Genomic DNA, 16,111 nt, shown 5'->3' with positions numbered 1-16,111 from the left:
AATTATCTGTATTTGGCCACCGACCCCCATCTGAAAATATGTTGTTCCAGGGACCCCCCCCAGAAGCAAAAATATGAGTCAAAAACGTTCGTTCTGAAAGAAAATATATTCAAAAATTTGCGCCAAATTTTCACGTTTTTTTACAAAAAAATAGCAGACCTACAAGCTCGTAGCGCGGCACTCGGTGCCGCACTATGAGCTTGTAGATCTGCTATTTTTCAATAGCAGATCTACAACCTTATTATTCTTTTCCCAAAAGTGTTCCCACAGGCTGGGTCTGGTTCATGGGCCTGTATAGTTCTACACCCACAGGCTGGGTCTGGTTCATGGGCCTGTATAGTTCTACACCCACAGGCTGGGTCTGGTTCATGGGCCTGTAGTTAGGACACCCCTAGTGATTTAGCCGGTGCGAGCATTTCTTTTTCTCTTTTTTAAAACCTGCTGGGGGTTCCCTTCCCTCACTGCTGGAATGTATGCTTTCAGTCACCATGGAGAGGCAGACACTGATTCTTACTGTTGCACAGCACAAAGCTTAACTCTCAATGCAGGGGTTTACAGCCCCTCTCATTGTAAAAGGATTAACCCATTCTGAACGAGAACCCCTTTTTGGTGTTTTAAAGCATTATGTTATGCTTTAAGGCTGTTGAAAAATAGCAGATCTACAAGCACGCTATGAGCTTGTACTGTAGGTCTGCTATTTTTTGAAAAAATCGTGATACTGTGGCGCAAATCTTTATATATATTCTTTCAGAGCGAACGTTTTTAGCTCAAATCTTTGCTTCTGGGGTGGGGGGGGGGTAGGGGGGGGTCCCTGAAACAACATATTTTCAGATGGGGGTCGGCGGGCAATTTCATATATTTTTGGGGGACCTTGACGTGAAATAGTTTGAGAACCACTGACATAGAAACATAGGGTTTTTCAGAAAACTGTCAAGATTTAGAAGACATTTGTAGAATCGTCCTCAGGTCCAAAGGGATTAAATAAATCAAGGCCAGTCTAGACCCAGCACCACAGTGCCCCGCCCGGCCATGGCCTTTCAACTTCAAACCAAACAGAAACACACAAATACAGCTGCATGCTATGGGGCAACACTCCACAGCCTTACAGCTGCATGCTATGGGCAACACTCCACAGCCTTACAGCTGCATGCTATGGGCAACACTCCACAGCCTTGAGAAATGCTGTAGTAACCTTACATGCATTTTGAGATAAAGGGGCTCCATTTCGCGCCAGGAGCCCTATCTCCTTCATGTTGGGATTTAGTATTGTGTAAGAGGCGTTCCCCCGTAAAAAAATGCTATCTTGTGCCACCACCTAAATCATACTATAATTAACTCAATGTCTGTCTGTGTGTCAGAAACACCTCACTGCCTGCACCAATCACTCCCACTTTTCACACAGGCATTGACCATAATAATATGGAGGTCTTAACGAAGCCCTTTTTCCAATTTAACAAATTATAAATTAATAATGAATTTATTAGTGAATTAAAAATGAGAAAACGCACCCAGGGCACACTACCCCCCGTATTTTTCTTAATGAACGGCAATTAAAGATATTTATGGGGGGGCAATATCTCACAACGGGTAAGGGCTAGTCCTCCGCTATACCCATTACATTATGCATAGGTGTGGTTTGAGCGTTACGCAACTTAAACCAATCAGTGTGCCAGGTGCCATTCCCTTTAAGAGATCTATTATCCATAATGCCCTGGATCTTGCCTTATGGAAGAGCAACGCGTGCTGCCTTGGAATACATTTAGATTAGATACAGAGGGTTGTTTTGTGTGTCCAGTATCTGACTATCTGCCATCCATTCCACGACCAACACAGCCAAGTTGTGCTGCTCCATTGAGGATAAAGAATGGAACACGATGGAGCCCATAGATACGGTAAAGAAGAGAGAATGAACAGGACGGCTGTCATGCCTATAATTCATTTTGACCCGATTCTAAAAATGTCTTCTACATCCTGACAGTTTTCTGAAAAAGTTGTGTTTCTATGTCAGTCGCTATTTGTCAATAGCTAAAGCATAACATAATGCTAACACCAAAAGGGGGCCCAGAATGGGATAATTCATAACATGCAAAACACAGCAGCAAATTGATAACAAGAGGGACGGTTGTTAAGAAGTGTCTTAGGAAGTCTTTAAGATGTCGTAGAGTTAGTTTTAGTGTCGGTGGCAGCAGTGCTGCAACACTTAGGAAGTCTTTAAGATGTCGTAGAGTTAGTTTTAGTGTCGGTGGCAGCAGTGATGCAACACTTAGGAAGTCTTTAAGATGTCGTACAGTTAGTTTTAGTGTCGGTGGCAGCAGTGCTGCAACACTTAGGAAGTCTTTAAGATGTCGTAGAGTTAGTATTAGTGTCGGTGGCAGCAGTGCTGCAACACTTAGGACGTCTTTAAGATGTCGTAGAGTTAGTATTAGTGTCGGTGGCAGCAGTGCTGCAACACTTAGGAAGTCTTTAAGATGTCGTAGAGTTAGTATTAGTGTCGGTGGCAGCAGTGCTGCAACACTTAGGAAGTCTTTAAGATGTCGTAGAGTTAGTATTAGTGTCGGTGGCAGCAGTGCTGCAACACTTAGGAAGTCTTTAAGATGTCGTAGAGTTAGTTTTAGTGTCGGTGGCAGCAGTGCTGCAACACGTAGGAAGTCTTTAAGATGTCGTAGAGTTAGTTTTAGTGTCGGTGGCAGCAGTGCTGCAACACTTAGGAAGTCTTTAAGATGTCGTAGAGTTAGTATTAGTGTCGGTGGCAGCAGTGCTGCAACACTTAGGAAGTCTTTAAGATGTCGTAGAGTTAGTTTTAGTGTCGGTGGCAGCAGTGCTGCAACACTTAGGAAGTCTTTAAGATGTCGTAGAGTTAGTATTAGTGTCGGTGGCAGCAGTGCCGCAACACTTAGGAAGTCTTTAAGATGTCGTAGAGTTAGTATTAGTGTCGGTGGCAGCAGTGCCGCAACACTTAGGAAGTCTTTAAGATGTCGTAGAGTTAGTTTTAGTGTCGGTGGCAGCAGTGCCGCAACACTTAGGAAGTCTTTAAGATGTCGTAGAGTTAGTATTAGTGTCGGTGGCAGCAGTGCTGCAACACTTAGGAAGTCTTTAAGATGTCGTAGAGTTAGTATAATGTCGGTGGCAGCAGTGCTGCAACACTTAGGAAGTCTTTAAGATGTCGTAGAGTTAGTTTTAGTGTCGGTGGCAGCAGTGCTGCAACACTTAGGAAGTCTTTAAGATGTCGTAGAGTTAGTTTTAGTGTCGGTGGCAGCAGTGCTGCAACACTTAGGAAGTCTTTAAGATGTCGTAGAGTTAGTTTTAGTGTCGGTGGCAGCAGTGCCACAACACTTAGGAAGTCTTTAAGATGTCGTAGAGTTAGTTTTAGTGTCGGTGGCAGCAGTGCTGCAACACTTAGGAAGTCTTTAAGATGTCGTAGAGTTAGTTTTAGTGTCGGTGGCAGCAGTGCCACAACACTTAGGAAGTCTTTAAGATGTCGTAGAGTTAGTATTAGTGTCGGTGGCAGCAGTGCCGCAACACTTAAAAGTCTTTAAAAAAACATGATCTACCTGAGTTTACGCCGTAGTGGTTTAGCGGGCCTGGCACCCATGCATTGTCTGGCTTTATGCTCTCCATCTCCAAGTCTGCATGCAGCCAGGCCAACCAATGGATGGATGGATGGATGGATGGATGGAGGCGTGGAGGGGCGGATGGATAGACGCATGGCACGCATGCACGGAGGATTGGCAGAGGGAGAGAAGTCCTTCAAGTTAGACAACATAATCATCTGTGCTTTTTTGTACTGCGCCTCGCAAGGCGCTTTGCATTCTATGACTTTTTTTCCCCCACTTCCTACCTAGTGTCATTAAAATTCTCAATGTTGTTAGGAAAACAGATGTATGGCACTAGTATGCATGTACCTGTATGTATGTATTCTTTACCTTTATTTGTAGTCGTTACGTCCCCACCAAAGAGGTCCAGGTGTTATTTTGTGCAAAAGCGCATTATTGGCTATTTCCCCTACCATAAGCCCTCAATGAATTTAATTGAATTGCATTTAATTGAATGGGGCATTGGGGTGTTGTGCTAATTCGCTTATTTCTATCGCTCAAAAATGAATGTAAATAGTATCCCAAGCGGCACACTTTACTACTTATTTTGATGGAAATAAGCGAATTAGCACAAAAACCCAATCCCCATTGAGGGCTTATATTAGGGGAAATAGCCAATAATGCGCTTTTGCACAAAATAACACCTCTTTGTTGGGGACGTAACGACTACAAATAAAGGTAAGAAAGCCTTCTAGCATGGAATTCTCCTTTAAGGGCTATCAATATTTGACATGGTAGCATCAAACGCTCCGAAAATCATCATTGTAAAAGTAGCAAGCAGGATAATTAACAATCATGTGCCAAAAAGCTGAAGAACTCAATTCCATACACATGCAAAGATGTATTAGCGTGTTTATGAGCTGAGTGTATGATAAACAGTGTTGTTTTCGTCTACTAAAACTATGACGAAAAATGTTCGCCGACTACCTTTTTTCAACAACTAAACGAAAAGTAAGCTATGATAACTAAAAAAACTAAAACTAAGACTAAATAAATTCGATTTTGTCAACAAATAAAAACTAGACTAAAATGTTAGGAAGGGACTAGTGGACAAGAGATCCAGTAAAAGACACAAGTCATTTTACACTTGGTTGCATGCTGAAAATAGCCGATCTACAAGCTCACAACGCGTCGCGCTGCGACGCGTTGTGAGCTTGTAGATCGGCGATTTTCAGCAAGTGTAAATCAGCCATTACGACGGCATCAAGACCCGCCAAAATACATTTTAGCCGACTGAATCACCTGTAGACTTTAGTCGACTAAAATCTTATGATATTTAGCCGACTAAAACTAGACTAACACTAAAACATTCCGGGTGACTAAAACTCACTGAAAACTATTCCAGAGACTATGGGCTCCATTTTCGTCACCGCTAAACCCCTTATCCCTAAACTTCTTTGCCTTTTTTACTATTTTGCAAAACATTTTTGAATAGTTAAAATGGCCAGTCTACAAGCTCAAAACGTGTTAACACTCCGAACGCCCAGGACGAAGTTCTTTGTCCTTTCTATTAGTAACGCCCGTCGCCCAGGACGAAGTATTGTCCAAAAGACGAAGTTTAGACGTCATCGAAAGTGACGACGTCATCGAAAAACTCCCTCCTCTGTTTAGCTGATGAAAACGAAAATCTTAAAACGTTCATACCTCGCGATCTAAATCATCCCGTCTTTTTCTGAAAAGATATCCTGTGTTAGACGGCTCTCCGGGGTCCAGTCGCTAGTCTCGATAGATTTATTCTTGTCTCCCGTTGTTGTCGCTCGATTCTAGAGTGGTGTGGCTATTGTTAGCTGCTACACAACATCATGAACTTCCGGCCGGTCCGTCCGGAAAAGGCGTCCGTGTTTATAAATCGACTGAATGAATGTAATGGATTAAATAGTTCCGGGCAATTAAAGTGTTTTAATGTAGATTGGCTAGTTGAACTATTCAAAAATGTTTTTCAAATAGTAAAAAAAGGCAAAGAAGTTTAGGGATAAGGGGTTTAGCGGTGACGGAAATGGAGCCCTACGACTACAACTAAAACTAAAATTTGCTGCCAAAAACAACACTGATGCTACAGGGTGGTGGTCAGTGAGTGAGGGGGGATGCAATGTAGTATACCAGCACGCACAGGGGGGGAAGAGACTCCAGGAAGCAGGCTGCAGACCCGAGCAGGGCGATGCTGCTGAGGCACACACACAGCATCAGGAGGGAGGGGTGAGTCATCACAAGCAGAAACAAGCAAAAAGAGACAAAAACTAAAGGAAAAACAGATCTAAATCTAATACAATTCAGTGAAAGGACATGGACAGCATTAATGATGCATACGTAGTGCCAGTGAGGGGGAAAGAATAACGTAATGGAAAACACATTCTCATGTTGTTGTAAACCACAACCACAGATCCAGGGGTCAGTTCTGCCTTAAGCCCAAACCGTACCAAATGGGTCAGGTCGGGACGAAACGGGTTTTTAAAACCCATTCAGACCTGAGGATGATTCTAAAAAATGTCTTCTAATATCCTGACAAGTTTTCTGGAAAAGCTATGTTTCTATGTCAGTCGTTCTTCGATTTTTTAAAAATAGCAGATCTACAAGCTCATAGCGCGGCACTCGGTGCCGCGCTATGAGCTTGTAGATCTGCTATTTTTTTATAGCTAAAGCATAACATAATGCTAACCCCAAAAGGGGTTAAAACCCAATAACCCGTCAGTCGTTCTCAAACACTTTCATGTCAAGGACCCCCAAAACATATAATAATGTAATTGACCACCAACCCCCATCTGAAAATATGTTATCCCCCCCCTCCCCCCCCGCCAGAAGCAAAGATTTGAGTTAAAATCATTCGCTCTGAAAGAATATATATTATTGTAAGGATATGTAAGGATCTGGAGTGTATTAGTCAGTTTGGTATTCACTTCATCACTTTATCATTGTTTGCCAAACCGTCATGTGGGTTTATTGTCATTGTTAACTGTAAAAAGTGTCCTGTAAGTCTATATGGGCTGGGCTTCTTCAGAAGCATGACACTTAATTAAAGAATCAATCAATCAATCAATCATATATTCAAAGATTTGCGCCACATTTTCACGATTTAAAAAAAATAGCAGACCTACAAGACCTACGCGCCACTCGGTGCCGCGCTATGAGCTTATAGATCTGCTATTTTTCAATAGCTAAAGTTTGGGTTGGTTTGGGCTTTGGGGTTGAGTTTGGGGTATATAGTATTATCCATCCTGCATGTGTTGTCCTCAGCCATGCTAATGTAAGTATAACCATCCAAAACAAACAATATAAATGCACATTTAACAAAATAAGGAAACAAAAATAACTACATGAATAATGCAAGCCATAGCCCCCCAAAAAGCGGATTAAATGAAGTCTAAGAGACCGATGGAAGTGTTGCAGACAGTACTCAATGGCACAACATGCTAGATCTGTTCACGACGACACATACACTGTGAAAGGCCTAAAATCAACGTCCAAACAGCATTATGCTGTCAGGATGAAACCTCATAACTCCATTTTTGAGGTTTTTGATTTATTTTTGGCATATATCAGTGCTATTGAACACCCTTTACGTCTGTGTGTCGTTTCATATATCAGTGCTATTGAACACCCTTTACGTCTGTGTCTCGTTTCATATATCAGTGCTATTGAACACCCTTTACGTCTGTGTGTCGTTTCATATATCAGTGCTATTGAACACCCTTTACGTCTGTGTGTTGTTTCATAAATCAGTGCTATTGAACACCCTTTACGTCTGTGTGTCGTTTCGAAAATATTGAACCAATGGAAAGTAGTGAAAAGTGCTTTGGACAAAACCTCTTAACTCCATTGGACCCTCAACATGTCTGCTAAAGCAACTAACTCCACCACCTCTCCCCCTCTCATGGAAGTAATTGACAATATATAAAGTTACAACACCAACTTTGATGAGGCTGTATTGCTTTGTTTTAAAAATATAAGGTTTTCTTTATTTCCTGAAAAATGAACATTTTGTAGTTAGGTTTCCTCCCGACAGCAAATGATATGAAACCCCACCGCCTTTAATGTTAGCATCCCCATAATTGTGACTCTTGTGGGGCTGAGCTGTTGCTGCTGTGTCATCACTTCTCCAGCTCCTTCTCTCCCACAGGCTTTTCCATGGTTTCATCAGATCATACTACCCCACTACTACGCGCCCGCCCAAACCCAAAGCCACATCAATGGTTCTGACAGTGAAGTGAGTCACACGTACGTATGGCTGAAATCAATCTTTGGAATGGGAACGTCATGACGTGGTGCTGATATGATACATGATCTCATGGCCTGCGCTCAAAAGAGCCTAGTCATCGCAGGCATGACATACAGCTGTTCTTTTCATTGGCTGCCCACTGGGCTGTATCATCCATATAAGGTGGTGAGGGGCAAAGTTCATGCTGTGTTGCTGCCACAACAAGGCATAATGCTGGCACTGTACGCTTATTGTGATGATTATTTGTTCATCTTTTATTGCCAAGAAGTGTTCCTGGGGTTTGCGTTTGTTTACATTGGCAACGGGCATGGCATACTGTAGGTATTTGCTGTGGATTAGCACTGTACTGAGTTATTACAGTGCGATTAACCAGCCATTTAACCCATTCTGACCTGAGATCAGATTCTAAAAATGTCTTCTACATCCTGACAGTTTTCTGAAAAAGCTATGTTTCTATGTCAGTCGTTCTTCGATTTTTCAAAAATAGCAGATCTACAAGCTCATAGCGCGCCACTCGGTGGCGTGCTATGAGCTTGTAGATCTGCTATTTTTCAATAGCTAAAGCATAGCATAATGCTAACACCAAAAGGGGATCCCGCCGAAAATGGGTTAAGACGACAACGTGTTGGAATTACAGCAAGGCTTTCCTTTCACTGTTAATGAGCATGTAAAGCTGAATTCTCACTAATCCCCTGTTTATGGCACTCTATGAATCATACATTTACACTTGATTATGGTCTTAGGTTTAGGTAAACACAACAGCGGTACTTCAAAGGATGTAACAGGAATTCTGGACTAGCAATAGTGTCAGCTGGTACTGTAGGTAAATGGTGCATTTATATAGCGCCTTTATCCAGGGCGCTTTGCATAGATTGTGCATTACATTCACCCATTCACACACACATTCACACACCTTTACATAGATTGTGCATTACATTCACCCATTCACACACACACGCATTCCCACACCGATGGCGGCGGAAACCATGCAAGGCACCGACCAGCACATCAGGAGCAATTAGGGGTTCAGAGTCTTGCTCAAGGACACTTCGACACTAACTCTGGGGGAGCCCGGGATCGAACTAGCAACCTTGAGCTAGCTACGCCCGAGCCACCGCCGGCCCACGCTGGGACACAGCCTTTATGACTCACATCCGCATGCTACAGTATATGCACGCACGCACGTACGCACACACGCACACTATTTAAAACCAGGGAATACCCCCACATCAGTCATTAACAGACAAGTCCAATTCAGTCAAATCATTTCCGTGAAACAAACATCCTATAATAATTAATTAGTATCAAAGAAGGAATAGTACCTGGTTTTGGCACCGAGTTGGTAACAGACTGTGGCACCTTATCATTTATCAGCTCCACACACTCACTGGGGAAGAAGCCAACCTGGGGGGGAGAGAGAGAGAGAGAGAGAGAGAGAGAGAGAGAGAGAGAGAGAGAGAGAGAGAGAGAGAGAGAGAGAGAGAGAGAGAGAGAGAGAGAGAGAGAGAGAGAGAGAGAGAGAGAGACAGAGACAGAGAGACAGAGAGAGAGACAGAGAGACAGAGAGAGAGAGAGAAACAGAGAGATAGAGACAGAGAGAGAGACAGAGAGACAGAGAGAGAGACAGACAGAGAGAGAGATGAAAGACAATCACTGTTAGATACTAAAACAGGCACATTCCATTACCTAACGGTTGTGATAATGTAATAATGATAATGTTGTGATGTGTGATTACTTAAAGTGCATTAAACTTCTATAATCGCTATTTGCTTTCCTGACTAGAGGATTCTATCTGACATTTTTGATCAAGCTTAATTCAACAAAAACAATATATAGAAAGGCACAATACAACACTTTTAGAAAGATTATTCTTATATACTTGTTGTTATATTGTTATATACTGTATGGTCTTGCTATAATGATCATGCCATGGTTTTCCTATATACTATATCATGACAGGAGATGGTGCTGTTGGCAGTTTGCCATGTTCCTATGGTCATGTTAAAAGGGTTCACTTCCAGGTTGCCAGGAGTGATGGAGAAATGTAGCCATATTGAATCCCACATGGTTTCTGTATTGTTTGATCTGCAAATCTGATATAAAGCATCAAAGACATAAAGACTGAGTTTGTGCCTTTCTTGATGTGAAGTTACCACAACTTAGCCTGGTTAATAAACCAGACCGAATCAGAAAAAAATCAAAAATTTGCCTGCCAGCGGATTAGGGTCTGGCGAGGCTCAGTAGCACGCCTCTTTCCTACAACCGAGAACAGGTCGGGCCAATCGGGACACGGTATGCAATATGGGCGGGCTTTGGTACAGTGACGTTCAATGCTTGAGACCTTTGACTGACAGTAGCTCTGACCAATTGCGTCAAAGAGAAAATGTTTGAACCCGCCCCCCGGGAAATGAAATCCAAGTGGAGCCAGCCCAGACTAATATACCGCGACAGTGTTGTGTGATATTAGTCTGGCTTATTAGCCAGGCTAACCACAACTAGCATGCCGTCATCTTCTGAAAATAGCATTGTTTCCCCTCACATTGTTTCATAAATATAATATATTCTATATGTGGTTCTGTTCATTTATTTGTTTGAACTTGTTTGAATATGATGGCCATTATTTTAGGAAGGTGAAACAAGTGTTGAACATCTTCTTTACATTCCCATTTTTGAGGGCAGCTTTGTCCCCCACACGTCTCATACTTGTCCCCCACACGTCTCATACTTGTCCCCCACACGTCTCATATTTGTCCCCCACAGGCCTCATATTTGTCCCCCACACGTCTCATATTTGTCCCCCACACGTCTCATATTTGTCCCCCACGTGTCTCATATTTGTCCCCCACGTGTCTCATATTTGTCCCCCACGTGTCTCATATTTGTCCCCCACACGTCTCATATTTGTCCCCCACGTGTCTCATATTTGTCCCCCACACGTCTCATATTTGTCCCCCACACGTCTCATATTTGTCCCCCACGTGTCTCATATTTGTCCCCCACGTGTCTCATATTTGTCCCCCACGTGTCTCATATTTGTCCCCCTCACGTCTCATATTTGTCCCCCACACGTCTCATATTTGTCCCCCACGTGTCTCATATTTGTCCCCCACACGTCTCATATTTGTCCCCCACGTGTCTCATATTTGTCCCCCTCACGTCTCATATTTATCCCCCACGTGTCTCATATTTGTCCCCCACACGTCTCATATTTGTCCCCCACACGTCTCATATTTGTCCTCCACACGTCTCATATTTGTCCCCCACACGTCTCATATTTGTCCCCCTCACGTCTCATATTTGTCCCCCTCATGTCTCATATTTGTCCCCCACACGTCTCATATTTGTCCCCCACACGTCTCATATTTGTCCCCCACACGTCTCATATTTATCCCCCACACGTCTCATATTTGTCCCTCACACGTCTCATATTTGTCCTCCACACGTCTCATATTTGTCCCCCACACGTCTCATATTTGTCCCCCACACGTCTCATATTTGTCCCCCACACGTCTCATATTTGTCCCCCACACGTCTCATATTTGTCCCCCACACGTCTCATATTTGTCCCCCACACGTCTCATATTTGTCCCCCACGTGTCTCATATTTGTCCCCCACACGTCTCATATTTGTCCCCCACACGTCTCATATTTGTCCCCCACACGTCTCATATTTGTCCCCCACACGTCTCATATTTGTCCCCCACACGTCTCATATTTGTCCCCCTCACGTCTCATATTTGTCCCCCACACGCCTCATATTTGTCCCCCACACGTCTCATATTTGTCCCCCACACGTCTCATATTTGTCCTCCACACGTCTCATATTTGTCCCCCACACGTCTCATATTTGTCCCCCACACGTCTCATATTTGTCCCCCACACGTCTCATATTTGTCCCCCACACGTCTCATATTTGTCCCCCACACGTCTCATATTTGTCCCCCACACGTCTCATATTTATCCCCCACACGTCTCATATTTGTCCCCCACACGTCTCATATTTGTCCCCCACACGTCTCATATTTGTCCCCCACACGTCTCATATTTGCCATCGACAATGAAAGGAGAAATTAGGTCATAATTATGTCCATTCAAATACGACGTAAATCTGTGGCAACACAAACATTAAATGCCGACGACAATGAAGGGAAAACGTACGTCATTATGTAGACGAGCAAATCGGCTAACCCATGGGTTCCCAAAGTGGGGTCCGGGGACCCCTGGGGGTACTTGAGGGCCTAGCTCAATTAGAGATAGAAACCAAATGGATCCTTATGGGTCTGTAACTCAGAGTGTACAAATGGAACCAAATGGATCCTTATGGGTCTGTAACTCAGAGTGTACAAATGGAACCAAATGGACCCTGACCCATTTGGTTCCATTTGTACACTCTCAGAGTTAAATTAACAGTTCTAGTGCCGCTAATTGTTTGATCCAGTGTTCCGCCGCTGCATAATACGACATTCCCGCTATTTGTTTAATGCGTTTAATTCTCTGTTTTAAAATAATTAAAAATAAACAGCGCATTTATCCGTGACCTGATGACGAGGCCGTCGCGTTATGATGACGAAACTGGAAATCAAGTCATCATCTGGGCTGCTAGGGCTTCTGGGAAATTGAGCCCAATGCAAGTGGACGGGGGGTTTGTTTGGACTACAACTTGCTCTGCACTTTGGTTTCGTTTCGCATTGTCATGGCCGCTGGTGCATCTGATCATAACAAGACAAACGACCATTTTTTACCTGATCTTCACGGATCAAACGCCCAAATACTTCAGCGTATGCTCCAAAGGTAATAAAACAATCCAGGCAGCGTAGGATATTTGATTAAAAGGCGGGTTCCGCGGGGTATGGCGTCAAACTGTTCACAGTGGTTTTACAATATAAATTGGGGTACCAGAGATAGAAATGCCATTAAATCGGGGGGTCCGTAGCATAATGCGTGTGAATCTGGGAGTCCATGAAATTAATGTTTCGGAATCACTGCTATAGAGCCGTAAACATCCTCCCTTATCGAGGTCACTGGCATAATGTTTTCAAATGGGGGGTCCGTGGCCTAATAAATGTTGATTTGGGGGTCCTTGACACGAAAAGGTTTGGGAACCACTGGGCTAACCTATCACATAAATTCAGTTGTTCATGAGATGATGTATGTATGATGATGTTGAGCGCCCCTCACTTCACACATGGGTGTTATTTTCGAGTGGTGAAAACCACTCCAACAACCAGCTTTGTCTGTATCTATGTGTCTATGTGTCTATGTATGTGTGTACCTGTACGTGGGGCCACGTACAGGTGAGCATGGTTGCTATGGTTAGTGTGTGACGTCACTGACGTCACTGACATCACGTCAGACCACAGATGATCAGGCTATATAAGACCTTGCACCACTCAGTTCACACGGGTGTGATTTTTTATCTTCTCATTGTTTTCCTTCCGCGCTAGTACCACAGCATGGCTGCCAGCTAACATGTTTTCCTTCCGCGCTAGTACCACAGCATGGCTGCCAGCTAACATGTTTTCCTTCCGCGCTAGTACCACAGCATGGCTGCCAGCTAACATGTTTTCCTTCCGCGCTAGTACCACAGCATGGCTGCCAGCTAACATGTTTTCCTTCAGCGCTAGTACCACAGCATGGCTGCCAGCTCACATGCAGCATGTGTAGTTCTAGTACCACAGCATGGCTGCCAGCTCACATGCAGCATGTGTAGTTCTAGTACCACAGCATGGCTGCCAGCTCACATGCAGCATGTGTAGTTCTAGTACCACAGCATGGCTGCCAGCTCACATGCAGCATGTGTAGTTCTAGTACCACAGCATGGCTGCCAGCTCACATGCAGCATGTGTAGTTCTAGTACCACAGCATGGCTGCCAGCTAACATGCAGCATGTGTAGTTCTGGTGCCACAGCATGGCTGCCAGCTAACATGCAGCATGTGTAGTTCTAGTACCACAGCATGGCTGCCAGCTAACATGCAGCATGTGTAGTTCTAGTACCACAGCATGGCTGCCAGCTAACATGCAGCATGTGTAGTTCTAGTACCACAGCATGGCTGCCAGCTAACATGCAGCATGTGTAGTTCTAGTACCACAGCATGGCTGCCAGCTAACATGCAGCATGTGTAGTTCTAGTACCACAGCATGGCTGCCAGCTAACATGCAGCATGTGTAGTTCTAGTACCACAGCATGGCTGCCAGCTCACATGCAGCATGTGTAGTTCTAGTACCACAGCATGGCTGCCAGCTCACATGCAGCATGTGTAGTTCTAGTACCACAGCATGGCTGCCAGCTCACATGCAGCATGTGTAGTTCTAGTACCACAGCATGGCTGCCAGCTAACATGCAGCATGTGTAGTTCTAGTACCACAGCATGGCTGCCAGCTAACATGCAGCATGTGTAGTTCTAGTACCACAGCATGGCTGCCAGCTAACATGCAGCATGTGTAGTTCTGGTGCCACAGCATGGCTGCCAGCTAACATGCAGCATGTGTAGTTCTAGTACCACAGCATGGCTGCCAGCTAACATGCAGCATGTGTAGTTCTGGTGCCACAGCATGGCTGCCAGCTAACATGCAGCATGTGTAGTTCTAGTACCACAGCATGGCTGCCAGCTAACATGCAGCATGTGTAGTTCTAGTACCACAGCATGGCTGCCAGCTAACATGCAGCATGTGTAGTTCTAGTACCACAGCATGGCTGCCAGCTAACATGTGTAGTTCTGGTGCATTCTACATTACACAGACATTATGCTGCTGTCTGCTTTCCTCGTGGTCACTGGCAGGTCACTGCCTGGCAGCACTGACAAACTGACCGACGGCCCCCCCTATGGACAGAGCAAAGCACTGCAGTTGCTTTGTCTGGCGAAGCAATCTCAATATACGTGCATCAGGTTGTGTTAATCACCCTATAGTAGATATACTTCATCGAATGACAAATATCCCAAATAACCAATGTACGAACTCACAGATGTTGTCTGCCATTCGTTTGGGGGTCACCAGTGCCCATACCCTAGGTGGGGTTGGCAAAAGGGCCTTTCTGTGTGGAGTTTGCATGTTCTCCCCGTGTCCCCTATAGAGTAGGTACCCTTACAAAACAATATGCAGTAATCCTGTCTCTATACTGCTTCCCCCTGGCCAGCCGGGGCACCTGATGGAGGGGAAAGGAACTGGTGGGAATAACGTGTTCCTTCCACCTCCAACCGGGGAAACTCCCCCCGGGGGAAACTCCCTCCCTCTGCCAGCTGGCAGAGGGAGAGTAGCACCCAGGTTTACACTAGACAATTGACACTGGGTGAAAAAAATGGGTTACAAAAACCTGGGATAAAAAAATTAGAAAAAAAGAAAGGCAGAAAAGCCTCAAAGAATATCTTAAAATAAATAAATAGGGACAGCAAAGTGGTGGTTAAGTTATTCTCCTCACACAAAAGACTGGGTGTGATTCTCAAAAGGAAAATGCAAAATGTGTTCTAACCTTAAAGGACCACTTCACCACTTTTCAACCTATCTTCATATAATGGGTCCTCACTAATAATCATGAAAAAATTGCACGTTTTTTTTCTACTCAGTCTGTGTCTCATAGGAGGGCTGTGGGCAGTTTAGAAACCGTCTTCCAGTGACATCATCATTAGGCAGACTTTTTTTTAAACAAGATTTTTTTACAAAAATGTTTAGAGTTTCATTATCGTGAGAACGATGGCTTCCATTTTCGCATTGCAACTTTTCAGGACTAGAAAGCCTGCAGTTTCTATTAGCTTGTATTCCCCATTGATGATGTCACTGGAAGACGGTTTCTGAACTGCCCACAGCCCTCCTATGAGACACATACAGAGTAGAACAAAATTGCGCCATTTTTTCATGATTATTAGTGAGGACCTACTATACTAACCGCAGCGTTTAAGCTGGCAAAAAATAACCTGGCTCGGGGCATCAGGGATGCGAAGCGGCTGTATGGGCAGACACTCAACGGCTACTTCACGAACAACAACGACCCCAGGCGCTTGTGGCAGGGCTTTAGGACACTGTCTGATTATAAGCCCCCCTCCCAGCAGGTTGGCCACAACGACCCCTCACTACCAGACAGACTCAATGGCTTTTATGCACGGTTTGAGGTCAACAACATCACCGCGGCACAGATCCCCCCACCATCTCCCAGTGAGCAGAGGCTGCAGCTGTCGGCAGCTGGGGTAAAAAGGGCCTTCGCCAGCGTCAACCCACGCAAGGCGGTGGGACCGGATGGGATTCCTGGGCGTGTGGTGAAGGAGTGTGCTGAGCAACTTAAAGATGTTTTTTCAGACATTTTTAATATAT

At 44.4% G+C, this 16,111-nt stretch overlaps 1 protein-coding gene across 9 annotated transcripts in view; it reads right to left on the bottom strand.

Moving 5' to 3' along the window:
- Positions 1 to 16,111, bottom strand: part of arhgap32b (Rho GTPase activating protein 32b) — a 166,336-nt gene that overhangs the window by 44,503 nt on the left and 105,722 nt on the right. For 3 of the 9 annotated variants that reach the window (XM_079508347.1, XM_079508354.1, XM_079508356.1), the window contains 3 exons: positions 9,129 to 9,210; positions 5,704 to 5,757; positions 3,552 to 3,626 (listed from right to left, as the gene is read on the bottom strand). In XM_079508347.1, the coding sequence (XP_079364473.1) occupies positions 3,552 to 3,626; positions 5,704 to 5,757; positions 9,129 to 9,210 (211 nt within the window). Of the gene's footprint in view, positions 1 to 3,551; positions 3,627 to 5,693; positions 5,758 to 9,128; positions 9,211 to 16,111 lie in introns of all 9 variants that reach the window. The other 6 variants (XM_079508349.1, XM_079508348.1, XM_079508352.1 and 3 more) reach the window with 4 other exon arrangements.

Source organism: Electrona antarctica (genome assembly GCF_951216825.1).
Source record: "Electrona antarctica genome assembly, chromosome: 8".
NCBI classification, from domain to species: domain Eukaryota; kingdom Metazoa; phylum Chordata; class Actinopteri; order Myctophiformes; family Myctophidae; genus Electrona; species Electrona antarctica.
Note: the sequence above shows the minus strand (reverse complement) of the source record. Positions and strands in the feature narration are given on the sequence as shown.